The sequence below is a fragment of the Metarhizium brunneum genome, chromosome 3 (genome assembly GCF_013426205.1).
Source record: "Metarhizium brunneum chromosome 3, complete sequence".
NCBI lineage: Eukaryota > Fungi > Ascomycota > Sordariomycetes > Hypocreales > Clavicipitaceae > Metarhizium > Metarhizium brunneum.
The window spans coordinates 2653661-2671957 of NC_089424.1; the positions used below are offsets into that span (position 1 = coordinate 2653661).

Genomic DNA, 18297 nt, shown 5'->3' on the forward strand with positions numbered 1-18297 from the left:
TCGTCAGGTAATAACTGATAAACGACATCTCGCAGCTTCCTAAAATAGCTAGAAAAGCCGACTTGGTTTTCGCGTATAGAAGCATCCCACCAGTATGCCCAGGAAAGAGGTATGAAGAGTTCATATTTGCATCTTGGCAGACGACAGACGAATCTAATGTGGTCTGGTAGGGAGTCCCTGGATCCCAGCCTCTGAAGGTCCATCGGGGCCGGACCATCGCTGCCGTAGACGTCTCTTGCAGGGGACTGCTCTACTCGTATCATCGAGTCGTATGGTCACGATTGCACCGAGTTGCCAAGTAGCATCTTGATCACGATGCTGGAAAGATGCCTCTCAGATGACCGATGGTGAGCTTCACCGAAAATCGACGGCATCGTCACCGTCATTCGGCCCACTTGCATGTTTGATCTGCACAGTTCGTCCAGCTTGGCAAGTTTTCCGCAAGCCGGGATGGCCCATGCATGGATAGGTTTGCGAGAAATGTATGCGTCCTGAATGAGCAAACGACAAAGATGAGTTACGTGAATCATGCCGGCAAGCTTGAATCAAATCCACAAAGACAGAAAACATCTGAAAGCCAGCCGCCTTCCCAATTGACGTCTTCTACATGAGGGACGAGTATATAAAGTAGAAGGATGGACGACCTGTGCTCTGTTCTACCAAGCAACTCTGAATAAAATATACTTCTCCCAAGCTCTTCCACATTTGAAACGCCAAAATGAGACTTTCTACTCTCTCCTTTTCTTCCCTTCTTTTCCTATCTGCCACCACCATGGCATTGTCGGTTATAAATCCTGCCTTCAGCCTAGTCGAGCCACGTGCTGGTTGTGATGGATGCCACTGTACCGAATGCGTCTGTCTAAACCCAAGTCAGCCGGGGTGCGACGGATGCCATTGTACAGCGTGTGTTTGCGAGAATTAACTCCTTCAGGAGGTTCTTGGGGGGGTGGTATCAAGGCAAGAAGGAAGGCAGTACACGCAGACACTGGAGAATTGTTGGAGCGAATGGTTTTTGAGGATTGGTAACTTGGTATAGGTTTTGTCCTGGCATGGCAGGTTTCCCTATACTATTATGCGAATGCAAAGATTACCATTGGTGCTGGCAACGTGTAAACACGGAGCGCAGTGGTATGAGCAGCTACAGACGCACGTGTTGAATTTAGGAGGCGATATTCGTTATGAGAGGAAAATCTAAGCGCTTCAAATTCTAAAGTTTGCTCTTGACAAAATTACGACGCTGTCCAGGCTGGAAGGTTCTTGGCATGATTTTTGCCAATATAGTCTAGAATTGAATATTTTGGCAAATACACAAAGAGCCCCCGGCTGTTATTGGACTATAAATGTGAACGAGTCAAGACCTTGAATGAGGGTTTTCGCACCAGATGCTGGCTGTATTAACGATGTTTTCGTGATGTTACAAGATTCTACATATCGGCTGCAGGTAGCTAGCTTCTAACTATAGAAGAAGCCAATGACCTAGCTAGATGGCTTGACTTAAGTGTCAGTCCACTGTTCAATGCAATCCATAGCTGTCAATCGAGATGGCGAAGTGTATGTAAGTTTGGCGGCTAAGAGACCTCACCACCCATGGTCTGTAGACGCACACGTGCCAGAGTATTATCGAGCTTAACCACGTAGTTTTTGAGGGAAAGGATCCAGAAATAGCAGCCCTCGGTCGAATACCCCCGACACTCTGCTTATAAGTGTGCACTATTGGCTCTCCCTCTCCCTGTCCCGAAGCTTCATGCGTTTGAAAACCGTTTTGCTAATATAGTCGATCTCTTTCCGATTGGTCTGATATCTGTTCCGCATGTCGAGGAACGAGCAGGAAAGGAGGCATGGGGAAACCGCAGATCTCTTAAAATTCACTGTCAACTATCTGCCAAGGAAAAAGGCGAAGCAGCGTCACTGCCACCATGATATCGGGCCTTCTTCTTTAGCGCATGAGCATTGCAGTCAAGGATATCTACTAGTCCGCGTGTCAAGTTCAGGGGACCAACCGGGCTTATTATAAGTTGGAATTTTGGTAATTCCGGAACCCGCCGGCGAGATTGTATCAAGATCCCCGAATGTACAATGTAGTTAATACTAGCTATTGTGGGGAAGCCGAATCCCGGCACCGATCACGATGCAAACACCTTACCCGGGACGTGGACTATCAAATCCCGTTCCATGCCCGGAGACACAATTATTTGATAAATAGTGGCAGCTGGCTGGCCGCGCCTTTGACTGGTTGGACATTGCCGTTTGTAACAGTTGGGGCGTCTAAGCCCTTTTTTTTCTCGAATAGGTAAATATGGCATAACCATGGCCATCTCTTGGATCCCTGACAGTCGTCTTCCTGTGAGGGCCAGTCACGCTGTAATTTTAAAACCCAAGTCCCAGCATATTGAGAGAAATCCGTCAATCTGGTGGGATGCTGCCACCAGAAAGCCCCAATTCGAAAGGTCAAATGTCGCAACTTGACGTTGTAGCACATTGAATCACACAAGCGATTTGTGAAAGTTATCAATCTTCATAAGTATATGCATGTGCCTAAAAGTCTAGTTCTATTTGTCAGCCAACGCCAGAACCAGAATGACGGCAGAGGCACAGTGGGGCCAGCGACTGAGCAAGCTCGAATTATGACGCAGTGCACATGCCAAAGTGCGCAATGGTGAAATCAGAGCTTCCGATCGAGCTTTGTGCACGCATTGTAAACCAACCAGTTGGCCCCACATGCAGCTCCATGCTCCCAACTCGTAACTCCGCACCCACGCCCAGTGCGGTTGCTCCAGGTTCCCTTGGTTCCGAGGCGAGAAGAAAGGTCTTCGAGGGCTCTGGGCTCTGGGCTCTGTCGTCGTTGCTGGACAAGCTCGATGTCCCATTCTGTCAAGGCCATGTGTAGTGTCCAAGGTGCAATGCCCGGATCCAAGTCCCGTTTCAACTCCTCCTGCCCCTCTCCACTTCCGCCTCTTCCTCAACATCTCCAAGCCTCCTCCAACTTCATTTCTATCCAGAACCTAGCTCCCCGACATAAACGTAAACAAATCTGCCAAAATGGTCAAAGCTGGTAAGACATCCGACCAACCCCATCTGCCAGGCACACAGATGTAGTCCCCCCACGTTGCTCTTATTATAGATGCCGTGCCTGGGCTGGCTGCGTCTGGGGAGGGGGCGAGTTGCTCGCGCTTGTTTGAGCGAGTTTTTTTTCCAAGCAACCTCGTTGGACAATGGCGTCCAAGCAAAGCAAAACAACCTTGATGGAGGCAACAGCCCTACCGCTCCCAGCGTGCCAAATGTCCCTTGATGGCCCTCGGTCCCTGTCCAACTGTCTAATGACACGTCCAAATGGATACATCTGCTGACGATTGATGCCGCTTTGCAGTTGCCGTACTCCGAGGTGACGCCAAGGTTGGCGGTACCGTCACCTTCGAGCAGGAGTCTGAGTCTGCTCCCACTTCCATCACTTGGGACATCACCGGCAACGACCCCAATGCTAAGCGTGGTTTCCACATTCACACCTTTGGCGACAACACCAATGGCTGCACTTCTGCTGGACCTCACTGTGAGTATTGTCCTGGGCGCAACACCCCGATTCGCCAGGGTGTGGCTGGCCCTGGCTGGCCGTTGCTCTGCCCTGCTGTACCAGATAGAGTTGCATTACTGACCTCACTCACCCGTCTCCTAAAATAGTCAACCCTCACGGCAAGACCCATGGTGCTCCTGCCGACGAGGCCCGACACGTTGGTGACCTTGGCAACGTTAACACGGATGCCCAGGGTAATGCCAAGGGTTCCGTGACGGATTCCCAGGTCAAGCTCATCGGCCCTCACAGCGTCATTGGCGTACGTCCACATCTACGGTGATACAGGTTCTTGTCCAACGTCCCGTGCTAACATTGCTACAGCGCACTGTCGTCGTCCACGCTGGTACCGACGATCTCGGCAAGGGTGGCAACGAAGAGTCTCTCAAGACTGGCAACGCCGGTCCCCGACCTGCTTGCGGTACGTATTCCCGCTCCGACTTTCTGTAGTGATAAGCGTATGCTGACAGTTGCAAAGGTGTCATTGGCATTTCTTCCTAAGTTCAATCCGTGCACCACGCTGCTGGGGGAAATACCGGGCATGGTGGGGTATCAAAAGATTGGATAATGCCAAAAGGGGCAAAATAGTTGGGATTTGATATGTCTAGGGCTTAAAATTGAATCCTGATATGATCCTTTGTGATTCATCTGTGCCCTCGTCATCGTGATGAGCTCAATACAGTGGGTAGCTGTGTATTTCTTTTCCATATCTGTTGTTGACATCGTTGTCAATCAGTTGGTTTGGCCCGAGGAGGGGTACGGTGGGTAGACTGGCCCGTACACAAACAGTCAAAGTCTTGAGCTGGCCACACGACATCGCGCCACATCGGAAGCTACGGGGCATCTCAGAGGCTCTGTTAATGGCACGAATAAGAACTGTGAATGCTGTTACAGGACAACGTTGTACAACACTTGACACCACATCGTCAATGGTACCCGCAGGAGCTTCAACTCTCTGCCTAGCTCAACAGCCCCTCATCTGTTGCCCCGCGCCGAGCGGTCACGACAGCTTGGTCGGGCTGTGCTCGCTTAATTAACCAACTCGGGCACTTCGAGCACCCAAAGCAAGCGCCACGAAAGGTCCCTGACTGACGCCAGATGTCCGTTACCACAGTGGCCCAGCGACATCTGAACCCCACACGTGTCCCAACTGGGTGTTACAGTACAGGGCCGAACATTCGTGACACCTTGCCTCAAGGGCACACGACCGGAGTTGCACCGCAAGACACCGCCTTTGTCTCCTCAACTGACTTCCTTCAAGTTGGAGTAGAGCTTAGTTCATCTCTATTCTACCCATACCCCCCATCTTCTTTTATCTCGATTCTCCTAGGTGAGTGTTCTGATTTGATGTTTCTGTTGCACTAGACTATCTGCACACCAATTCTTGCTTTGCGTACGTCTTAAGGTGCTTGCATCTCTTGGGGGTTGCACACGCCATGCCTGATGACACCATTGCTCGATGCGGGTGACATGTATTAGCAAAACATGGCTTCTTCTTTAAAACTCTGTATCATCGCCGTCTCTTTGTCCATGGCGCTATTTTGAAGAGACGGATGATCATGATTGCTGCCGTGCCCACTACCAACATTTGCTTCGAATCTTGGGCTTATATCCAGATCACCTTTTTAGCTTGGCAGTGCCGCTCATCGATGATGGCTTGCATGGAAGCAATTTACTAACGCCAAGTCCTTGGAGCAGTCTTCTTCCGCCCGCCTCGGTACATCATGTCAAAGGTATTCGTCGGCAATGTCAAGAGTGTGTTGAGTGGTGACACACTGATCTTGACAAGCCCTAACAATCCCTCGGCCGAACGAAACTTCTCGCTCGCATATGTCACCGCCCCCCATTTGAGGCGAGAGGGAGACGAGCCATTTGCTTTCCAGTCCCGCGAATATCTTCGTAACCTAGTTGTCGGCAAGCCGATTCAATGCACAATTCAATACACCATCCCCAACTCTGGCCGAGAGTTTGGCACGGCCAAGTTGAAGGATGGTGGCGAGTTGCCTGACGAACTGGTCAAGGCTGGCTGGTTAAAGGTCCGTGAGGATGCCGGCCGCAAGGAAGAAAACGAAGAGGTCTTGGAGCGTCTCGAAAAGCTCCGTGGCTATGAATCGGAGGCCAAGGCCGAGGGCAAGGGTCTTTGGGCTGGCACCGGTGGTGTTATTGAGGTCCAGAATGACCTTGGTGGACCTGAGTTTATGAAGGAGTGGAAAGGCAAGACTGTGGATGGTGTAGTTGAACGGGTACTCAGCGGCGACCGACTCCTTGTGAGACTCTTGCTCTCAGAGAAGAAACATGTGCAGCCCATGACCCTCATTGCTGGCATCCGTACGCCTGCTACGGAGAGAACAGTCCCATCCACTGGTACTACCCAGCCGGCTGAAGAATTCGGAAACGAGGCTAGGCAATTCGTTGAATCTCGCCTGTTGCAGAGACAGGTCAAGGTTGAGATTGTCGGTGCCAGCCCTCAAGGGCAGCTGGTTGCCAGCATTATCCATCCTCGCGGCAACATTGCCGAGTTCTTGCTGCAGGATGGTTTGGCTCGATGCAACGACTTTCACTCCACCATGCTGGGCGAGAAAATGGCTGCGCTTCGGTCTGCCGAAAAGCAGGCCCAGTCGAAGAAGCTACGACTCCACAAGCACCACGTCGCAAAGGCGGTCGGCGACAACCAGGAGATGACGGTTAGCAAAATCGTTGGTGCTGATACAATTTTTGTGAAGAACAAGGCCGGAGCGGAGAAGAGAATTAGCTTCAGCAGCATTCGCGGTCCCCGAACCAACGAGGCTAGTGAGAGCCCATTCAGAGAAGAAGCCAAGGAATTTTTGCGACAGAAATTGATTGGAAAGCATGTAAAGATCAGCATTGACGGAAAGAAGCCCGCGTCTGAGGGCTTCGAGGCCAAGGAGGTGGCTACAGTCACTGAGAAGGGGAAAAATATTGCCCTGATGTTGGTCGAGGCAGGATGGGCATCAGTCATTCGCCACAGAAAGGACGATACCGACAGAGCCTCTAATTACGACGAGCTTCTCGCAGCTCAGGAGAAGGCCAAGGAAGAGCTGAAGGGTATGTGGTCTGGCAAGCCTCAGAAGGCAAAACAGTACACAGATCTATCAGAGAACGCTCAAAAGGCCAAGATTATGCTCGCCACGCTGCAAAGACAGAAGAAGGTTCCTGCGATTGTTGATTTCTGCAAGGCTGGCTCCCGATTCACGGTCCTTATTCCCCGGGAGAATGTGAAGCTTACGATGGTTCTTGGTGGCATCCGGGCTCCGCGGGCTCCTCGCGCTGATGGGGAAGGCGGCGAGCCGTTTGGCAAGGAGGCTCTGGATCTGGCAAACCGACGATGCAATCAACGAGACTGCGAGGTCGACATTCACGACATGGACAAGGTTGGTGGGTTCATTGGCGCTCTGTACATCAACCGCGAGAACTTCGCCAAGATATTGGTAGAGGAAGGCTTAGCTTCTGTTCATGCATACTCTGCTGAGAAGTCTGGAAACTCGACGGAGCTGTTTGCCGCCGAGAAGAAGGCCAAGGAGGCTCGAAAGGGACTGTGGCACGACTATGACCCTTCGCAAGAGGAGGCTGATGAGGAAGAGGAGACTACCGAGGAGACTCCTGCTGAGTCAGAGGTGTCACTAGACAAGAAGCCTACGGACTACCGCGATGTTATGATAACCAATATTGATGGAAACGGCAAGATCAAGATCCAGGAAATCGGCAAAGGTACTGCTGCTCTGGAGACGATGATGAACGAGTTCAGAAAGTTCCACCTCGACTCCAAGAACAATAAGCCCTTGGGCGATGCCCCCAAGACTGGAGACTTTGTTTCTGCCAAATTCTCCGCCGACGGACAGTGGTACCGAGCTCGAGTCCGGTCCAACGACCGCACTGCCAAGGTGGCTGAAGTCCAATATGTCGACTACGGAAACACTGAGAAGATTCCTTGGTCCGACCTTCGAGGCCTTGATCACGGCCAGTTTGGTATTCAGAAACTCAAGGCTCAGGCTATTGATGCCTCTTTATCCTTTGTCCAGCTCCCCACTGGTGCTGATTACTTTAATGAGGCTATCGGCGTCATTGCTGAGATGACGGAGGGCAAGCGACTGGTGGGCAGCTTCGACATTGTGGACAGCAAGGAGAATGTGAGCTACATTACGCTGTACGATCCCAAGTCGAACAATGAATTGCCTGGCTTGAATGATTCGATCAATAAGGAGGTTGTTGCCAGCGGTTACGGCATGGTTCCCAAGAAACTGAAGGCTTGGGAGCGGAGCAAGGCATTTGAATCGTACTTGAAGCACCTCAAAGAGGTTGAGAGCCAGGCCAAACAAGATCGTCTGGGCATGTGGGAGTATGGTGATATTACCGAGGATTAGACGGATGACTAGGTGGGTGGAACTATCTACGGATGGCGCGAGTGGACGATGAATTGGGAAGGCATGATATAACGAATACAAAAGTCATCAGGCATAGAGGGATATTTATTCCAAGATGTTAGTTAGCGTTCTTGAATCAAAAATGAAGACGTTGTTGGTTGTGGACGGCCATTGAGTTGCATTCACCAGTCTACAAGTGTATAAATGGTGATATGGCAGCGAGTACAATTATGATGTCCTTGTAGAAAAACTTTATACGGTCATGGTGTACTTGGTGTTAGAGGTACGTCGTTGGCAAGGAACAAAATAGCACGCAGGTGCGTTTGTTCAAAAATAGAAAGTAAAAGAAAATCATTCCACTCAAGTACCCAGCGGTTAGGAGTTGACAGCAGCCCGAATAACGTCGAGCCAAGTGAAGAGGTCCAGTTGTCTTGTGCATCACGTCTCGGCTGAATTCTCCGGGTGTGAGGCTGCAGTAGAGAGTGAGAGGCTCGGCTGAGTCGTGATGTGCGTCAGGACAACGTGTCATAACATGCCATGTAACTGCAATTGACCATCAAGAGATGGCATATGTATGCCCAAATGAAGTAAGTTGTGATTGGTTGTGCTCCGGCCGGTTGTCGATGATGCTACCCGGTCGTCGGTGGAGCCGAAAAAGGCGGGCCGGAGCACAGGAGTCCGGGACTGGAGACTGGCGGGCAGCTGGTGAAACTGGTCTGGTCTGGTGGGACATGGCTGGACATTGTGCTGGGGGGGCTGACAAAGAGATGACCTGATGGTTAAGAAGCACTTGAGCACGTTAGTCAACAGCCGCCTAGGAAACTAGAAGAGCTGTTGGCGCTGTTGGGGGGGCCGCCGGAGTTGCAGGAGCAGGAGCAGGACCCCGCCATTGCCGGATGGAGGGGTGCAAGCCGAACCAACTGAGTCCAGTCGGTCGGTCGGTCCATGTCGGCACCTGGAGGTCCATCAGGAGCGCACGCCAACAGAGCAACGCCTTCAATTCGCAGAGAGCCATCTCGTGCATCAATGGTCCAATGCCTGGATTGGCTGCAGAAACAACAGGGACAGGAAGGGAAAAAAAAAAAAAGAGGCGCACCCCCCATCGCAGGTTCGTCCAGATGGTCTCCATACTGCCATCCAACTTGGTGCCATGGTGTTGGCTGCTGCTAGCGGGTTGCACGCAGCGTCCGAACGGCGGCGACGGATGGCCCAGCATTATCCACCCATTATATCATCATTTCGAAACCTTCTGCTCCCGACTTTCGCCATCCTCTTGCTACAAAAAGTCACGGCGTCCCACTTTACACTTCGTCTTTGTTTTTGAGTTCCCCCTCGTCGTCTCTTGTCCCTGTTTTTTGTAAAGTGAAGACTCATTGCACACATTCCACGTTTTACGCCATAGCCCAACATGTCCAACTCTCTCGATCAGCTCAAGGCCACTGGCACCGTAAGTCTGGGAAAAACCACCCCCACCATTTTTGCCCCTCCTTCTGCGACGCAATGAGGAGCTCTCGACGGCGGCGGAAGCTCTGCCTGCGAGTGCTTGCTGAGAGGGAATGAAGGCGTGCTTTCCAAATAACGGTGGAGAGGGGAGCACGTCTTTGAAATCTTGTTCGAGACTCTGATCTGTCAAGGACTGACAAGGCTGACTTTTCTTTTTCGCTTTCGTTAGGTCGTTGTGTCTGATTCTGGTAAATTCCCGCACGAGCCGACACCCCGCGTGGTATTTTTTGAAATGTTCAAGCTAACGGTTTTCTTGTGCAGGCGACTTTGCCTGTTAGTATATTCCATTTCTCGACCGGCCGTGCGGTTATTCGATTCTTCTTCTTCTCCTTTTTGTTCAGCCGGAGAAGAAGGAGAAAAGCATACACCGGCCATCCCCGTTGCTCGAATTGCAAACAACTAACTCGTTTGGAAACAGCTATCGCCAAGTACAAGCCCCAGGATGCCACCACCAACCCTTCGCTCATCTTGGCTGCCTCCAAGAAGGCCGAGTACGCCAAGTTGATGGACGTGGCCGTCGAGTACGGCAAGAAGAAGGGTGGCGACATCGACTCGCAGGTCGACAACGCCCTAGACCGCCTCCTCGTCGAGTTTGGCAAGGAGATTCTCAAGATTGTCCCCGGCAAGGTCTCTACCGAGGTGGACGCCCGCCTCTCTTTTGACACCAAGGCCTCTGTCGACAAGGCCCTGCACATCATTGACGTATGTATAGTTATTGTTGTTATCTCTTCTCTTCTTTGCCTCCTTAATACTGCATGCATGCTAACGCTCTCACCCCTTGCAGCTCTACAAGGAGCAGGGCATCTCCAAGGACCGCGTCCTCATCAAGGTCGCCTCCACATGGGAGGGCATCAAGGCCGCCGAGATCCTCCAGCGAGACCACGGCATCAACTGCAACCTGACGCTCATGTTCTCGCTACCGCAGGCCATTGGCGCCGCCGAGGCCGGCGCCTACCTCATCTCCCCCTTCGTCGGCCGCATCCTCGACTGGTTCAAGGCCCACAACAAGAAGGAGTACGCCAAGGAGGAGGACCCTGGCGTCGCCTCCGTCAAGAGCATCTACCAGTACTACAAGAAGTTTGGCTACAAGACCATTGTCATGGGCGCCTCGTTCCGCAGCATCGGTGAGATTACTGAGCTCGCTGGCTGCGACTACCTCACCATCTCTGTACGTTTTGAGACCCCCACCCGGTTTCTGACACCGAAATACCCTTTGTCTTCTGTTCCGCTTTGCTAACCCCTTCTCACAGCCCAACCTCCTCGAGGAGCTCATCAACAGCTCCGAAGCCGTCCCCAAGAAGCTCGACGCCTCGCAGGCCGCCTCTGCCAACATTGCGCGCAAGTCGTACCTCAAGGACGAGGCTCTCTTCCGATTCGACTTCAACGAGGACCAGATGGCTGTTGAGAAGCTGCGCGAGGGCATTAGCAAGTTTGCCGCTGACGCCGTGACCCTCAAGGATATCCTCAAGCAGAAGCTTGCGTAGGCTTCTTTTTTGTAACGGTTGCAAGAAATTGCAGAAGAACAAATTAATGATGATGAATGCGTGCGGCGCATGCGCGTGCGCGTGAGAGGTGGGAAACAGATACTACAAATGGTAACCAAAAAAAAAATGACGTCATGGTTGAAGGCGTTTTGGTTTTGTGAGATTGTCGTCTTGCAGGCAGATTGAGGAATAATACACTGAATACTGTCATTTGTTGGTGGTACGAGGTGGTTTTGACCATCATTACCAAGGAGTGCTGTCGACTGTGTCGTGGGCGCGTGCATGTTGGCCATCGCCATGAGATGATGGGCATGCTGTGATTGTTGATGTAGAGTACATGGTTTCTTGCACTGTTTACATAAACCTCACGCTTAGACTTGTCGTGCAACGGGTCCAAAATGATGGTATTCGTATAATGACTTGCATTATACCGTGGTCTAACAGTGCTCTAATGTAATGAAATTGGTATCAAGTAGGGTATCAAACTCCAACAATATCGTCTCATCCTCGCCATCGCCACGCAAGGGTATAAAACCCGCCCCCCCATGTAGTGCTGCTTCAAGCAGCTTTACAGGGGACCTGGATCTTGTCGTAGGAAATTCCGCCGCGGCCCCTGGCCCTGACAATCAGGCCCGTCAAGTGGCCGCCCGCCGCGCACCCCGAGTCCAGACCAACGGTGTACCGGCCCTCGGTGAAGCCCCGTTTCGCATCGTGCCCGTACATGACGGTCCGGCGGTGGCTCTTCTTGACAAATTTCCGCTGGTACTTGTTCCACGCCTTGTCCCATCTCTGGCCGGAGTGGTCGTCGATGGGTATGGCGACGACTTTTTGCGCCGGCGTCACCTCGCTGCCCTCGTCGTCGTCGTCGTCGTCGTCGTATTCGTCTTCGTCTTCGGGCTCGGCCTGCGCGCTGGAATGGCCGTCACGCCGCCTAAGTTCGTCGTCTTGGGAGTATCTCAGCGTGCGCATGTTCATGACGGCCCAGGGGTCCTGCTTGTCCAGCTTGACGCCGGGCACGAGGCCGCCGTGGACAAAGTACAGGCGCAGAGCTGGGGATTTGAGAATGACGGGCAGGCCCGAGAGCCAGGTGATTTGCTCTGGGAGCAGGGTCTTGGCCACCTTGAGAATCTTCTTGTCGCGTTTGCGGGCGGCGAGCACGGCGTCTTCTTGTCCGGTCGGGGACGCCGCCTGGGCGCCGTCCTCCCGCAGCGCCAGCAGGAGACGGTCGTCGTGGTTGCCTCGCACGGCGCTCGCATTCAGGGACATGAGGCGCGACAAGACGCCCCGCGAGTCCGGGCCCTTGTTGACCATGTCTCCTAGGGTGATGACGTGGTCGGTTGCCGCGTCGTACTTGGCCAGGTCGAGGAGGTTCCCCAGCTCCGTGTTCATGCCGTGGATGTCGCCGATGACGAGGAGACGGCGGCCGTTTTCGACCGTGGGGACATAGTGCTTGGGCACGCTGGCCGTGAGCGTGAGGTTGGGGGGTTTGGGTCGGCGGTGTTTACTGCTGGAGACGGCTAGTCCTTCGAGTTCCCAGTGCTGCGTGGTGTAGAGAAACGCGAGCATGCATATCGCCACGTTGGCAATGACCACAGCCAGCAAGACGGCGCATTTGTGCCGGGGGACTATCATGGCTGCGGTGTTGTGCTGGGGGTAGACAGTCCGTTCCAAGTGTTTCAAATTGTCGGTCGAGATGGTAGCCAACGCGGCGTCACAACATCAAGTTGGCCGCGCTTGTATCCACCGGCCGCGGAGGCTGGCTGGCATAAATGGTAGAGGATAGATGGGGGGTTAAACGTGGCAGGATTTTCCAACGAGGGTTATACTGCTCTTTTGTGAATAGGAAAGAAATATGTTTTGTGGGAGAATAGGCATCAAGAGTGAAAATCAGGCGCCGAGACAGATGTCAGCTTGTTTCACAGCCTCCATCCATTCAAAGCCTACGGGGCAGCTCACCGAGTGCTGGTCACCCCACCCAGGCAAAGAGTCTAAGCCAATTGTAGCAGTACATCAGTTGCTGCTGTGCTTCGGCAGTGCTGTCGCAAAAAAAGGGCAAGCTTGACTAATCTGCATAATAATACCAGCCCGACATTCCGGGTCGAAAGCTTGTCTTGTGACGTTTAGCTTTTCATCATTTTCTCTGGGGAATCTGCAAATCGGTCATTCCGAATGGAGGCGGGCGGGTTGATGTGATTCGTCGAGCCCAGGACCCTTTACCATCCATTTTCTGCGGCAATACTACCCTACTTTTTGATGTTGCGACAACAGATACAGAGTGCGACGCGCAGCCCGCATTGTTCTGAAATATTCAGTCTTGAAAAGTATACATGCAAAAATAAGAGTTTAGAAATTAACGTTTTTGAATATCTGTTTACCACGGGGTAGTGGCTCGGGGGGAAAAGGTGCAAAAAAAACAACAACTCTCTGAAAGCATCGTGGAACGATTTTGCTCCCGGCAGGGCTTGAACCTGCGGCCTCCGCATCACTAACGTTTATTAGTACGAAGCTCTAACCAACTGAGCTACGGAAGCTTTCCGAGATGAATTGTTGGCAATCCGAGAAGCACAATCCATTCAAGAAGGTTTTGCACAATGACTTGCATGAAAATGAATTGATACCTGTGCTGTTGTGTGTATGTGTATGTATATTGCCGACTGAAAACGTGGAATCTGTTGTTGATGTATTGGCCGAGAAAATGTTTCAGAGACTGGTGCAACTCCCGAGGTAGTTTGTTCATATGGCATTTCTTTTGAATTGCAACGGGCTGAGAATTGGCATATTATACATCCTAATATACATGTTCTTGTAATTCTTGTAATCCATCCAGTTTGTCCCAGGCAGAGCGTGTCCAAGTCTCTGCACAAAATACCATCTGTACCTCCTTCTAAAAGTGACAAAAAAACTTGCATAAACGCCCTAAACGCCATCCCCATGCAATGTAAATGCCCACGCTTCCGCTCCCCTCTCATTTATTCTGCTGCTGCTGGAGAAGCTGTGCCTGCTCTGCCCGGTACTTCTCGTTCTCAACGTCCCTCCAGTCCTGAGGGATGGGCTCATTGCCACTCGTCTCCTTGACGCCGCCCGCAAACGCCGGCTTGCCAGCGTACAACTGGTACCCCTTGCCGGTCTCCGCGCCCTCCATGGTCTTGTACGTGACGGGCATGTTTCCGCGGAATCGCTTGCGCATGTCGACCATGCCGCGCTTGCAGTCGCCGTAGCCCTTTTTGAGCTGTTGGCATTTCGTGGGGAGTGTGCTGGCGAGCGGCTCGCGGAGACAGTCGGATGCCTTGTTGCGTTGGATCATGACGCATTCTGATTCTTGGAGGCACTGCGCGAGCGCGTCGCCTGGAGGTTGTCGGTTAGTTTGCCCATTGGGACATGCGATGCAGACGCAGGGGTGTGTGGCTTACGCAGCTCTTGACATGAACTCGGCATTTTGAATTTATTGTATGGGAGAATTACTGGATGGCAGTTGGGACGGAAGCTCTGGAGAGGATGGTTCGAATTTGGGGATGCAAAGAAGCTGATTGGACTAGAGGGTGGCAGGGTCCTGACAAAATGATTACTGCAACAAGACTTTGGCGGTCTACCATTTATGCAGTCTGCATCTGGTACTCTACCTCCATGATTTTGGCCACCTTGTTGCTCACTCACCACTTGCATTCCTCCAATATCGTTCGGCATAAGCAATGTGTTGCCATAGTTGCTTTGATTGATATTATAATCTGATAGCATAATGGCAGGGACCTTGTTGTTTATTTTTGTACTTGCCGCCCTAACCTTGGATGTTGCAGTTCAATATTCTTGATGATCGAGCCATTATGCTAATTTGAAGTCATGCACACACCCCTGTGCGCTCATCCAACACAACTACCAGACATATTGACAATTGACTGAAAAATTCAAGGAACCGCAGTGTAACCAACTACACCTACGGCAAGCACCCAATCAAGGCCCAATGAACTCGTCCTGGCCCGTCAAAGCACAGCATTCAGGGCCATCAAGGGGCATATAGGGTAGCCATTTGGTGGGGTTCTTTTGTTCCAGCTGGCCACTTGCAGATCGTTTCCGTCGCATGTGACATCACCATTGACTTTGCGCATCCAGGGCAATTTGCGGTCCACTTCCCCAGAATCTCTTTTGCTAACCTTGCCATGTCGGATCTCCTGAACCCTTCACGCGACATGGTAGCTGTGCCATTCCTTTGTGCTGCTTTCATACTCGGTAATTCTGTCTCTCAATAATGCCTGTCCCATTTCTGGGGAGGTTGCATCCGTGAGTGACCCCCAACGGCCTTGCTCATCTCGACGGGATCCGACATCAAATGCGCTAACCCGTGTCTGCTTTAGCTACGAATATATTGCCCTCGTTGGATCGTTCGTTTTTGTAGGCCTCGAGGCCGTCATTCGAGTGCTAACACTGGCCCTTCGTACATAAAGCCCGCCCTCCTGTAGTTGTGTTGCGACGCTTGCTGATGTGTCATAGCCTCCTTCGCGGTTTCGTTTTTCTACCTCGTTTCGCGACGTCTATTTAATAGATTTACGACCGAAGAACATAAAAAAGCAGAGAGAAAGAAGAAGAGTAGGTCTATACAAAAGACTCGTCTCGGTGACTCATGCTAAATCTTTCAGCGATATCCACGTCTGTCCGCGATGCCCCCGATTTTGTCGAACTTTGCCGTATCTGGGGATACGAGGCCGAAGAACATATAGTGCAAACGAAAGACGGCTACTTGCTGGGAATCCACAGATTACAGTGGCGTCGGGGAGAGGAGGGACTAAAGGTCAATTGCGGAGTTGGGAGCACAAGGAAGCGAGTAATCTATCTACACCACGGGCTTCTCATGAACTCGGAAGTTTGGGTGTGCCTGACAGACGAGCGGAGGTGTCTACCTTTCGAGCTGGTCGAGCGTGGATTTGATGTTTGGGTAAGTCTTCTACATCTCAATGTTACCAGTGTCTACCGTCTAACAGAATTAGCTTGGAAACAACCGTGGAAACAAGTATTCGAAGAAGTCAATCCATGCCTCACCGACGACGGTAAAATTCTGGGACTTTTCCATGGATGAGTTTGCATTTCACGACATCCCTGATACCATATCTTACATCCTGGAAACCACGGAACAGAAGAGCCTCTCGTATATTGGTTTTTCGCAAGGCACTGCCCAGGCATTCGCCACTCTGGCCATTCACCCCTTGCTGAATCACAAAGTCAACGTGTTTATTGCTCTGGCGCCTGCCATGGCACCCGCCGGCCTGTCCAATGGTATAGTAGATGCTTTAGTCAAGGCCTCGCCCTCGGTTCTCTACCTGATGTTTGGTAGACGGTCCATCTTGAGTTCTGCCACAATGTGGGAGACGTTGTTGTACCCACCCATATTCTGCCATCTCATTGACAGAGGGCTGGGGTTCCTGTTCAACTGGAAGACGAAGAACATCTCGGCCAGCCAGAAACTAGCGGCATACCCGCATCTCTACTCCTTCACCAGCACGAAGAGTGTGGTGCATTGGTTTCAGGTAATCCGCAACAAATGTTTCCAGATGTACGACGACGACGTCCACCAGCCGATGAATGTTGCCACGTCGAGAAAGTATTCCAAGGTAGCCAAGTATCCGACTCGAAATATTCGCACGCCCGTTGTGCTGGTCTATGGAGGCAGTGATTCCCTCGTGGACATCAAAACCATGCTGCGAGAACTCCCTCCGCAGACCGTAGCCACCGAGATCCCACACTACGAACATCTAGACTTCTTGTGGGCCAGAGATGTCGATTCTCAGGTATTCCAGCACGTATTTGACGCTTTAGACAGCTTTACAGACGCGGAACACAGGGCAGAGGAATACGATCGGTACTACACGGTGAGAAATGAAAGCTTGATGGGGTCGGCGTTTTCTTTCTTGCATCGGGGAAGTGAAAGCGAAGCATCGACAACGGCTGCCGGAAGCGAGGGGTCGAATGGACAGTCGCCTCAGCATGTCGCCCGAGAAGCCTCAGAACTGACAGAGAATACGTCAAGAAACCGTATTATTGGCCGCGCTGATGGTGTTTGCGACATGACTGACAAGCTAAAGGGGGTAGGTGTCAGGAGAGGGGGGACCAAGAGCGCCGCCAATCCTTGGCAAGACATCGGACTGCTAGACAAGACAAAATGAGCCGTATCCGATCAAGTACACGTGGGATCAAGAGAAGGACAGCGGAAGAAAGTAGATACACTCTGACGGTGTCTACATGCCCGTCAGCGACCATACATGTAAATAGCAAGAATGCCAAGTACATACATAGCATTGTTTGAAACTGGATTTGAAAACGGCGTATGCCTACAACCGGTGATGTAGCTTACGTCGTGCATGACGACGTGATTACTGTGGCTGTGCTCCACACCATTGATTACGAGGGTGGGAGATGAGAAAAAGAAACACGGCTAGACAGTCTTTCCAATAAAAAGATCCACTCTAATGGCAGCAATGCTTTTGATACTACATATTGGGCAACATCAGACCATTCTCGGTGAAGGCGTCTCGGTTGGGACCATGACTGAACGGGGAGGTGGGTCACCGGCCGGAGCTGGCAACTATCCCGGCCGGTGGTCGCCGTGATTTTTAAATGCGTGAGCTTAACCCGAACACCAAGGGAGACGGAGCGGTGTCGTAGGTGAAGGAATCGGCAGGCGTATACATGTCAAGCGAGCGTCGCAGAATGCCTCAGGTTTGTCACAAGTTGCCCCTTTATACCGAGCACAGCATACAGGCTTGCAGCTGGTCGACCATCTATCAACCCTAACCCTAACCCTAACCATTCTATAATAGTCATTTGTGTCTAGTCGTGGTACCAGTGGTAATTACTAAATTTGAGGAGCAGTGCTTCAAGTCTCCGGCCTACAGATGTAGGCCCTAGACAACGGCAATTCATCGATTTGGAAGCTTGGGACTCAGCCTCGACCGTAAGCGTCTACACTAACAACTCGCCGCATCAATCGATTAATGGGGATGTTATTGGACATGATGTATAACCATATCGGCACATGGGGTCCGGCCTGTGTTTTGTATAAAAAAGCTTTATAAACGCCATTTCCAGATTGTAGATGTATGTAACCACTGGTAGAGTATCCAAGTATTGCTATGTAGGCAAAACCATCCAAGCCCTCACTGCCTGTCAATTTGCGTTAGGGCACACAGTCACGTGTGAGGCACCATATCATTGTTGCTACACCGGCACCTTCTAGCTAGCTCTTTCCCTCTTTGATCATGATCAAGTTTTTCTCTTTTACTAACTCTCTTGCAATGCACACTTGCCAAGATGCATCACGAGCTCTTGTGCCTTTATCCCAGACGTCCTACGTGGTCCCTCACGATTTGTCTACTCT

At 51.6% G+C, this 18297-nt stretch overlaps 6 protein-coding genes and 1 non-coding gene across 7 annotated transcripts; 5 read left to right on the forward strand and 2 right to left on the reverse strand.

The window, feature by feature from the left end:
• Positions 1-3039: 3039 nt before the first annotated feature.
• Positions 3040-4066, forward strand: SOD1 (Superoxide dismutase; the record flags this gene model as incomplete). Its single annotated transcript, XM_014689137.1, has 5 exons — positions 3040-3052; positions 3368-3547; positions 3676-3827; positions 3890-3986; positions 4044-4066. 5 exons carry the CDS (start codon positions 3040-3042, stop codon positions 4064-4066), a joined length of 465 nt encoding a protein of 154 aa, XP_014544623.1.
• A 1223-nt stretch (positions 4067-5289) lies between these two features.
• Positions 5290-7947, forward strand: snd1 (Nuclease domain-containing protein 1; the record flags this gene model as incomplete). The annotated part of the gene is made up of 1 exon (XM_014689138.1): positions 5290-7947. The coding sequence occupies one exon, from the start codon at positions 5290-5292 to the stop codon at positions 7945-7947; it is 2658 nt and encodes an 885-aa protein (XP_014544624.1).
• Positions 7948-9355: 1408 nt separating this feature from the next.
• On the forward strand, positions 9356-10934 carry TALDO (Transaldolase; the record flags this gene model as incomplete). The annotated part of the gene is made up of 6 exons (XM_066130700.1): positions 9356-9394; positions 9620-9638; positions 9712-9723; positions 9869-10152; positions 10235-10618; positions 10701-10934. 6 exons carry the CDS (start codon positions 9356-9358, stop codon positions 10932-10934), a joined length of 972 nt encoding a protein of 323 aa, XP_065986649.1.
• Positions 10935-11492: 558 nt separating this feature from the next.
• On the reverse strand, positions 11493-12566 carry apaH (Bis(5'-nucleosyl)-tetraphosphatase, symmetrical; the record flags this gene model as incomplete). Its single annotated transcript, XM_014689140.1, has 1 exon — positions 11493-12566. One exon carries the CDS (start codon positions 12564-12566, stop codon positions 11493-11495), a length of 1074 nt encoding a protein of 357 aa, XP_014544626.1.
• An 815-nt stretch (positions 12567-13381) lies between these two features.
• G6M90_tRNA00000070 lies at positions 13382-13465 on the forward strand. Its single transcript has one exon. It is a non-coding gene; the product is annotated as a tRNA-Ile (tRNA).
• A 434-nt stretch (positions 13466-13899) lies between these two features.
• On the reverse strand, positions 13900-14369 carry PET191 (Mitochondrial protein PET191; the record flags this gene model as incomplete). The annotated part of the gene is made up of 2 exons (XM_014689141.1): positions 13900-14279; positions 14345-14369. The coding sequence occupies 2 exons, from the start codon at positions 14367-14369 to the stop codon at positions 13900-13902; spliced, it is 405 nt and encodes a 134-aa protein (XP_014544627.1).
• Positions 14370-15177: 808 nt separating this feature from the next.
• Positions 15178-17086, forward strand: G6M90_00g060590 (uncharacterized protein; the record flags this gene model as incomplete). The annotated part of the gene is made up of 5 exons (XM_014689142.2): positions 15178-15209; positions 15284-15363; positions 15420-15515; positions 15566-15861; positions 15914-17086. The coding sequence occupies 5 exons, from the start codon at positions 15178-15180 to the stop codon at positions 17084-17086; spliced, it is 1677 nt and encodes a 558-aa protein (XP_014544628.2).
• Positions 17087-18297: the final 1211 nt, after the last annotated feature.